At 50.7% G+C, this 9,562-nt stretch overlaps 1 protein-coding gene across 1 annotated transcript; it reads right to left on the reverse strand.

Annotated features, from left to right (window-relative positions):
* Window positions 1–881: 881 nt before the first annotated feature.
* Window positions 882–7,747, reverse strand: slc1a8b (solute carrier family 1 member 8b). The gene is made up of 11 exons (XM_072688548.1): window positions 7,505–7,747; window positions 6,911–6,990; window positions 6,535–6,750; window positions 4,882–4,924; window positions 4,309–4,519; window positions 3,256–3,355; window positions 2,676–2,909; window positions 2,039–2,233; window positions 1,515–1,649; window positions 1,221–1,335; window positions 882–1,037 (listed from the first exon to the last, which is right to left on the reverse strand). The coding sequence occupies exons 1-11, from the start codon at window positions 7,745–7,747 to the stop codon at window positions 882–884; spliced, it is 1,728 nt and encodes a 575-aa protein (XP_072544649.1).
* Between the last annotated feature and the right edge of the window lie 1,815 nt (window positions 7,748–9,562).

Below are 9,562 nucleotides of genomic sequence, written 5' to 3' on the forward strand. Positions count from 1 at the left end.
CCAGTCAGCCACTACTGCTGCCAGTCAGCCACTACTGCTGCCAGTCAGCCACTACTGCTGCTGTCAGTCAGCCACTACTGCTGTCAGTCAGCCACTACTGCTGCTGCCAGTCAGCCACTACTGCTGCTGCCAGTCAGCCACTACTGCTGCTGTCAGTCAGCCACTACTGCTGTCAGTCAGCCACTACTGCTGCTGCCAGTCAGCCACTACTGCTGCCAGTCAGCCACTACTGCTGCTGCCAGTCAGCCACTACTGCTGCTGCCAGTCAGCCACTACTGCTGCTGCCAGTCAGCCACTACTGCTGCTGCCAGTCAGCCACTACTGCTGATTGGTGGGCTGTAATCCATGCTGGCTTCGGATTTACCAACTTTTGTGGTCCCCCTTTAAAAGGTGCAGCAGGTAGGCCTACGTTCTTGTGCTTCAGGCTGCTGCAGCTCTGAAGGTGGAGTGGAGAATCGATCCTCTCTTGTTTACGTGGATTCTGACTTTGCAGCTCGTAACACTGCGATTTGATTTGAGGATTTTTGTCCCTGTAATCTAACTGAGACGACTTCTGCATTTTAAGGCAATGCTAGAACATAAACACATACATAAATATTCATATATAAACACATCCGTGTGTGTGTGTGTGTGTGTGTGTTTTATATATATATAAAAAAATCCCTAATTTAGGAAATACAAAAAGGAATCAGACACGCTCAAACGCGAGGTCTCGGACGCGTCTCAAAACCTCTGCTCTCCGCGCAGGAGGTGCAGGACGAGTTTCTGGCGTAATGGAGACGCAGAATGGCACGACCAGAAGCGAAGGGTAAAGGAAGAAGCTGGGAAGGTTTCCGTGAAGTGGAAGGCAGCGGCTCCGGCTGGGCTCTCCTCAGAACGGCTCACACTTGGCAGAGGTTGTAGTAGGCGGTAGGCCTCTCGATCACCTGGTCCCCCACCACCTCCAGGATGTAGTCTCGGTTAGCGATCAGAGGCACCTCGGACGAGGGGATGCTCTGCACGCTTTGGTTGCCGTAGTAAGACGTCACGGTGTCTCTCTGCAAACACGGCAAACACAGCAAGGCTGCAATCATCCGCCTTCCCACCAGATACACACACGTTCTCTAGACCCGTAACAGTGTGTGTGTGTGTGTGTGTGTGATGAATGAGGTGTGTATAGAAGACCCAGGATTCACTGCTATGTTATCTGAATCTCCTCTAGGTGGCGTAAGGGGGCTCACCCTCTGATCGTTATTTGCCGGGACTTTAGGCTGGAAGTCTTTTCTGCACAGGTGGGCCATGATCCCTGCAGCCAGCGCGTCCCCCAGCACGTTGATCATGGTGCGGAATCGATCCCTGGAAAAAATGAGCAGGTGAGGCCGAGCTCTCCTGCGGGACAGGCCTGCCCCAGAGCCTACAGTAACAGCTCCAACAAATGAGGGCTAGGGGGCGTGTTTACAGAGATGAGATCGGTGACAGTCTGAATCCAGTGTTTGTTAGCAACGTTAGCCTAGCCTCTCCCGTTGTATACTTACAGGATCCAGTCGATGGCAACAATAAGTGTGATGTCATCAGGGGGTAACCCCACCGAGGTGAGGACAATCACCATGGTAACGAGGCCTGCCTGTGGGATCCCGGCTGCTCCGATACTCGCTGCTGTAGCTGTGATACTGGAGGAAGAGGACATGTTTAGTACAGTCTATATACACCCCCCCCTGGCCACTTTATTGGAAACAACTCCTTTACAGCGCCACCTACTGGCCACTTTATTAGAAACCCTTCCCATGTATCGCCACCTACTGGACACTTTTAGTTTTTCTAGAAATGCTTCCCTTGTAGCCTCACCTTGCTGGCCACTTTGTGAAAGTGCAAGAAGGGTGTTTCTAATAAAGTGGCCAGTAAGTGGAGGCACAATGAAGCTGTTTCCAATAAAGTGGCCAGTGAGTGGAGTCACAATGAAGCTGTTTCCAATAAAGTGGCCAGTGAGTGGAGGCACAATGAAGGTGTTTCCAATAAAGGGGCCAATGAGTGTATAGTACTGCAGTGTGTAATGATTTACCTGATGGTCACTAGCTGTCCAAAGTCCAGTTCGTACTCGTTGACCTGGGCGATGAAAATTGCTGCCACTGCCTCGTACAGAGCGGTCCCATCCATGTTGATGGTGGCTCCGACCGGCAGAACAAAGCGAGCGATTTTCCGGTCCACATGGCAGTTCTCCAGCAGACACTTCATAGTGATGGGCAGAGTGGCGGAACTGCAGGACAGCAGTGAGAGAGAGAGAGAGAGAGAGAGACAGAGGGAGAGAGAGAGAGAGAGTGAGCGAGAGAGTGAGCGAGAGAGAGAGAGAGAGGGGGAGAGAGAGAGAGAGGGGGAGAGAGAGAGAGACAGAGGGAGAGAGAGAGAGAGAGAGAGAGAGAGTGAGAGAGACAGAGGGAGAGAGAGAGAGAGAGAGAGTCAGTATGATGGCATTTTGGAGTGTTGCTTTGCTAGACAGTTCCTCTGCTACCGCAGGTGGTAGCTAGAATGTTTCTGGGTGGTTCCTACGGTGGCTCTGAATGATCATAAGTGCTTGCTAGGATGAGCTCAGTTGCTATGGTTTTTAGGTGGTTGCTATGGTGTTGCTAAAGTTCTTAGGATGAATGTGAGATCAGGCGTTCGGTGCCGGTAGGGTCAGGGTAGTGAAGGTGCTGTCGTACCTGGATGAAGTGGCCAGTGCGATGACCAGCGCCTGCAGCAGGCCGCGGATGTAGCTGAAGGGGTTCTTCTTGGTGAAGATGAAGAAGAACATGGGCAGGAGGATGACGCCATGCACGAACAGGCCGGCCAGTACGGTGATGAAGTACATCCCAAGCTTCTCCGCCAGGATCACGGGGTCATGCATGTCCAGGATCTTCCCTGCCACCAGGAACACGATCCCAAACGGGAAATACCTGCAGAGAGAGAGAGAGAGAGAGAGAGAGAGAGAGAGACAGAGGGACAGAGGGAGAGACAGAGGGAGAGAGGGGTAGAGATAGAGAGAGACAGAGAGAGAGAGAGGGGTAGAGATAGAGAGAGAGAGAGAGAGAGAGAGGGGTAGAGATAGAGAGAGAGAGGGAGAGAGGTATTTAATTAGAGGAATAAGCTTCCATTACCTGTTAGCTACATTAGCCGTATAGCTCCAGTGCTAATTGGTGGGTATGAGCTTCCTTTACTTCCATTATGTGTTTGATCTGAACAGAGATCTAGAATTAGTGTGTGTGTGTGTGTGTGTGTGTGTGTGTGTGTGTGCTAACTGACCACATGGCAGCGTTGATGATCTTCATCACACACTCGTTGATGCAGAGACAGACGTTCACCAGCGGAGAGCCCCTCTCCCCCATCCGGCCCAGCAGCAGACCTGCAGAGAGACCAGGACCATAAGGGTCGACATGATCGATGACCAGAAGCGTGGGCCTGTAGAGTCCTGAGAGTTCATGGTTCTACACCACCGACAGTCCCTTCTGCGCACCGCTGATTAACCTGCCCTGCACCCCCAGCGGTCATTAGCACAGGGGAGTCTGACCAGCCGGCCATCATTACAGAACCATTGCCTTCCTAAAGAACCCCTGAAGAACCTTTTTAGATATTTACATTTACATTTACAGCATTTAGCTGATGCTCTTATCCAGAGCGACTTACAAGGTCACTGGTATTACAGAGGAGGGTCAGTGTAGTGTTAGGAGTCTTGCCCAGGGACTCTTATTGGTGTAGCGCAGCACAGTCACCCAGACCGGGAATCGAACCCCAGTCTCCCACATGGTGTTGTTGTAACGCAATGGTAGGTGGTGGTGTTATCTGTTGCGCCACACCAACCACAGATAAGGCACAGGAACATGTTTAGCAGCTCAGCTCAGAGTTAAGCTCCCATGGTTACCCAACACCTGCGGCGGCGCTTCATACATAACAGGTACAGTGCTTCAAAATGCTGAATATCCAAAAGTTTGTGGACACCCCTCCTAATTAACATATTCGGCTACTTTAAACTGCACCCATTGCTGACACAGATGTGCAAATGCACACACAGCTTGTCTAGTCCCTGTAGAGAAGAAGTACTGCCAATAGAATAGGACTCTCTGGAGCAGATCCACATGAAGCTATTGGCACCATGTGCCACTCTAGTAGAGAGTCTCCTTCTCTGGACAGTAGAGACAGTTACTCCAACAGAAGCAGGAGAAACTCTTTATTACCCTTGATTTCAAAAGAGGTCATATATGTTTCAGCCCATCAGACAGTGTGGGTGGAGCTACCTGTAAGTGTAATGTGGTGTTTGTAAATGGCAGTGTTTCAGAGCGTGTCGGAGGATCTGCTCACCCATGGTTGCGGAGAAGATGACGATGCCGAGGACGTTCATCTGGCTGCTTTTCCCCGGAACCACCTTGTAGTGGATCTCTGGAGCGGGGGTCAGCTCCAGGAACACCGGGTGACCCATTTTCGGGTTCTCGTAGTCCGGCATGATGTACACATAGTTGGCTTGAGATTCGAGTGGGATGCTCTTAACGTTGGGCACGAGGTCCGTCTTGTACTGAAAGCGGCGAGAGGATGGATCAGTTCACACCAAACATCTCACTGCTTCACCAAGACAGGGTCAGCCCTCTCCCCTGGCCGCAGTCGGTCAGCCAGCACATCGGGGCTGCTTTAGCTCAGGTCAATGTGAGGCTAATGTGGCTAACAGTGAAGACTCCAGGCTCTACAGCTCGACTGGATTCTTCTGATACCAGCGAGTGGAGATCTTACATCGGCCCGGATCTTCCCCACCTTCTAAGATCTTCTAACCCAGCAAACCTCAGACCTGCTGGCTGATCGACTACCCCGAGGAAAAACAGGGAATGTTTGGATTAAAGGGGGAAATAAGCCGGACGGTGCTCCGGTCACTCTTCTGCTCACCTGCTGGAAAGTTGCTTCTATGAGATTGGAGGGGATCATGTTCCTGAAAAAGAAGCAGATGGAGCAGGTGAGTGTGTGCCGGCTGCGGCCGTGTGCTGTAAACTGTGGGATGTTTGGGGGCTGAAGGCTGGTGTTGTGGCAGTGACGCAGCATTAGCAGGGTGTGTTGTCCTGGAGGACGGGTGTGTGAGGTGGACAGAAAGGATGGTCGGTTTAAAAACCGGCTGCCCGCTGTGGATTTGGAGGTCAGAGGTCAAGTGCTGAGCTTTTATTTATAACAGCTCCCACGCAGGAGGTCCTGCCCCGCAGCGGGAATCCTGTTAAATCTGCTCTGGAGATCAGGAGCCTTGCGCAAATCCCCACCATTCACATCCCACTAAAAATACTCCGAGCCTGACGTTCCGTGACGGGTTTGGAACCAGAAGCAGCCTAAGCCTCGCACCCGCGTACACATTACACAACTCCCCCCAGAACCGATCCACTGAATTGAATCTACTGAATCAATATTCACAGATTCACTGCTGAAGTCTGCTGAAGTCTGAGCTGAGTGGATCTTCAGGAACCACATTCAGCATTTTATCTTAACCCCCCCCCCTAAAAAAAATCACCCTAACATCACCCTAACATCACCCCAACATCTCCCCAACATCCCCCCAACATCTCCCCAACATCACCCCAACATCCCCCCAACATCTCCCCAACATCCCCCAACATCTCCCCAAACAACACTTTAACATCTCCCTAACATCTCACCAAACTTCTCACCAACATTTCCCCAACATCTCCCCAAACAACACTTTAACATCTCCCTAACATCTCACCAAACTTCTCCCCAACATCTCCCCAACATCTCCCGAACATCTCCCCAACATCTCCCCCAACATCTCCCTAACATCTCCCCAACATCTCCCAAACAACACTTTAACATCACCCAAAACATCACCTCAACATCTCTCTAATAATCTCCCCAACATCTCCCCCAACATCTCCCTAACATCTCCCCAACATCTCCCAAACAACACTTTAACATCACCCAAAACATCACTCCAATAATCTCCCCAACATATCCCCCAACATCACCCTAACATCCCCCCAACATCTCCCCCAACATCTCCCCCAACATCTCCCAAACATCTCACTAACATCTCCCCAACATCTCCACACTTTAACATCACCCAAAACATCATCTCAACATCTCTCCAATAATCTCCCCAACATCCCCCTAACATCTCCCCCCCAACATCTCCCCCAACATCTCCCTAACATCTCCCTAACATCTCCCCCAACATCTCCCTAACATCTCCCTAACATCTCCCCAAACTTCTCCCCAACATTTCCCAACATCTCCCCTAACATCTCCCCCAACATCTCCCTAACATTCCCCTAACATCACTCTAACATCCCCCAAAACATCACCTCAACATCTCTCCAATAATCTCCCCCAACATCCCCCAACATCTCCCTAACATCTTCCCAAACTTCTCACCAACATCTTCCCAACATTTCCCAACATCTCCCTAACACCCCCCAAATATTACTCCAACATCTTCCTAACATCTTTTACCGAGCATTGCTTTGAACCTCACCACATATCTCTCCAAACATCCCCACACCGCGGTCAGGCAGTGTCTGTGGTGTTAAGTGTGATACAAACCTGATGAGGTCGAGAAGCGCGTCCGCGGAGGTCATGACCGGCCCCCCGGAGGCCTTGTGTCCCTCTTTCTCTGTCCCCGTCCCAGGATGGACCAGCAGAACCAGGATAATCCCCACAATCACAGCAATGAAAGTGGTCCACAGGTAATAGGTGATGGTCAGGAGACCCAGGCGTCCACTGGCCTTAGTGTCCATAGCTGACAGACCGGACATCAAACTGCACACAGAACAGGCATGGTTTAACTGGATGTGGGGGGTGGGGTGTGGGGGGGGTGTGAATGTTAATGCAGTAAAGGTTTTCTGAGGAGGGTTAAACCCTGGACGCTTTGAACTGGTGGGATGAGTGTGTGTGGAGCTGAGGAGGAGGATGGGTCTACCTGGACGTGATGAGAGGAAGAATGAGCATCTTCAGCATCCTCATCAGCAGCTCTCCGGGGAAGGAGAAGTAGATCTTGGCCTGGAGGAAGAGAGGTTTGGATCTGCTGATCATTTAAACACTCACTCTCCATCCCTATACATGCAGCACCTTCCAGCACCTCCACGACATCCTCCGAATGTCTGATGACATCATCCGGCCACAGTGGGAGGGGCTGAATAATATTAATGAGCAGCAGAACGAATATGATGCAGCAGAAACATAATCGAGCGTGTCCATGAAAACCATCTGGGATACCATAGCAGCCACCACATTACATCAAATGCCATAGTAGCCAGCGAGAATCCCATAGCAACCGCCTGGAACACCATAGCAGCCACCTTGCAATCCCAGAACGACCAGAAAGGGAAAATCCGCCCCAGGACTTTGCTCCATCTGCCGGGGTAACTCTGCTGCAGCTAAGCTGCCCAGGCAGTTGGAGCAAAATCCTGGGGCGGATTTTCCCTTTCGGGTTCTAGACAGAACCACTGTTTTTCCTAAAGAACTCTTAAAGAACCCTTTATTCAATGATGATGATGATGAAGAAGAAGATTACCTGAGTGGACAGGTTCAGGCTCCTCAGCATGAAGCCTACCACGCAGCCGGTCACTACGGCCAGCACGGACAGGGTCAGCAGGCCGTTCTTCCTGCAGTAGTCCTTCACCCACTCGCGGACCCTCAAAGACACCTTGTTGTGCAGGACGTTCTTCAGGTACTCCACCATGGCTCTCCAGGGCGAGTCTGGAGAGGACTGGTACTGAGCTGAGGAGCGTCTGCTGCTGCTCTGCCTCTCCTCCATGGCTGAGCTCAGGAAGTGTTGCGCGGCAGTTCTCAGTAAAGCGCTTCTCACTACAGATTAAGAAAGCAAGGATAGCTCGGAGACTGCGGCCTCACCCCGCTGCCGGATTAGCCCGGATAATGGAATTGGAGGTGAATTAGACTTAAGATCTGAAGACCATTGACTGAGGAGGAGGAGGAGGAGGAGTCTCTCTTCGTGAATGAATGGGTGGGTGGATGGATGAACACGGGGCAACCACACTGTCCAGATGTCCCGCAGGGTTCTAGGCCACACACTATCTGTCCAAATATTTGGGGACACCTCTAGAGAAGTAGAGAGACTATGACCCTACTGGCTCCATGCTGCCTAATAATGCCAGGCGTGGGCTAGAGGGGTATAAAGCCCCCCAGCATTGAGGAGCTGTGAAGCAGTGGAGGAGCTGTGTTTTCTGGAATGATGGTGGAGGAGCTCCATCCAGTACTTTTGGGATGAGTTGGGGAGTTCGTCCAACATCCTGACCTCACTAATGCTCTTATGTTGCTGAAGGCAATCAAATTCTCACAGCAATGCATGTTTCAGACAAAACAATAAAAGAGCAGCCCCCCCGACCTGTTGAGTGCATGTGAGCCGGTGTTTGGTGGTGTTACGGGGTGGTTAATCATCTGCTCAGTAGTAAAAGCAGCCTCTGCAGGTTTGCTGCTGGGTTTGTGTGTATCGCTGAGGCTGAGGGGATGGTGAGGAGCGCAGGCCGCTGCCCCGCAGGCCGGCCGGTAGAGGCTGCATGACGGGGCGGGACCTCTCCGCCTCTCTCACATGGAAAAAGGATGTTCTGTGCCGTGGCTCTGCTGCACTGCGTGTGCTCGGCTATTCCTGCCTCCCGGCGTCACGCCTGTAATGGGATTGGTGGATTGGAGGCGGCAGCTCTGCAGCTTCTTCCACTGGACACAACTCCGTCCTACAGCTACAGAGGTCACGACCCCAACCGCTGCCCTTCCACTGGCCCAGAGCAGGACATCACATGAAGCTGCACGCGTCCTGCTTACCGCTTCCTAAATATCCAGACCAATATCTGTACTTTACTTCCATTAGAGGTTCACAATAATTACACTGTAAATACCTCTAAATACTTTTAAATACTTCATTAATACATGAACCCTAACCCTAACCTGCTAAATACTAGTACAGATACTGTAGCAGCAAAATACTGATACTTAATCAACCTTAAAATACCTGTTAAATTACCTGGGAAAATACTCATAATATCTGTACTATTGTATTGTTATTATATGTAAGTTATATGTAAGTTATTTGGCTAAATATGCATCAAATAAAGCACCTGCAGTTATTACTATTATTACTATTATTATTAAGATTTTTTCTTTTTGATGTAATTATTTGTGTTTGTTTATCAGTAATGAACCTGTACTGACAGTATTAAATACCTGGATTTGTATTTGAAGTACTGTAATGAAGTACTGTAATGAAGGGCAGCTGAAGGCTGAGGTGAGAATCACTGACCTGTACAGAACCTCCAAACAGTCCAAAGGTCTCTCTGACCGGTCCAGTCGAGTGACGACAGCACAGCTTCTGATTCGATCAAACACTAATCCCTGCTCTCTGATTGGTCAGAGCTGTGTGCGTCTTCGACCTGAATGACCCCAGCCTGACATCACCCTGCTGGGCCTCAGCGTAACACACACACACACACACACAGATGAATGGAGACACGTGGTGTTGTCCAGGTCTGGACCCGGGTTGATAGATCGGGTCTCTGGCGGGTTGATAGATTGGGTCTCTGGAGGGGGTGATGGATTGGGTCTCTGGCGGGTTGATAGA

Source organism: Salminus brasiliensis, chromosome 9, assembly GCF_030463535.1.
Source record: "Salminus brasiliensis chromosome 9, fSalBra1.hap2, whole genome shotgun sequence".
NCBI lineage: Eukaryota > Metazoa > Chordata > Actinopteri > Characiformes > Bryconidae > Salminus > Salminus brasiliensis.

What these genes read in the sequence shown, in the direction of transcription:
- slc1a8b (XM_072688548.1), bottom strand. Translation starts at nt 7,747, where the DNA reads ATGGAGGAGAGGCAGAGCAGCAGCAGACGCTCCTCAGCTCAGTACCAG. An exon ending in CATCTTCTCCGCAACCATGG is followed by an intron (nt 3,356 to 4,308) that starts GTGAGCAGATCC and finishes GTCTCTCTGCAG; the next exon opens with GTCTGCTGCTGGGCCGGATG. An exon ending in GCACTGGCCACTTCATCCAG is followed by an intron (nt 2,234 to 2,675) that starts GTACGACAGCAC and finishes GCTGTCCTGCAG; the next exon opens with TTCCGCCACTCTGCCCATCA.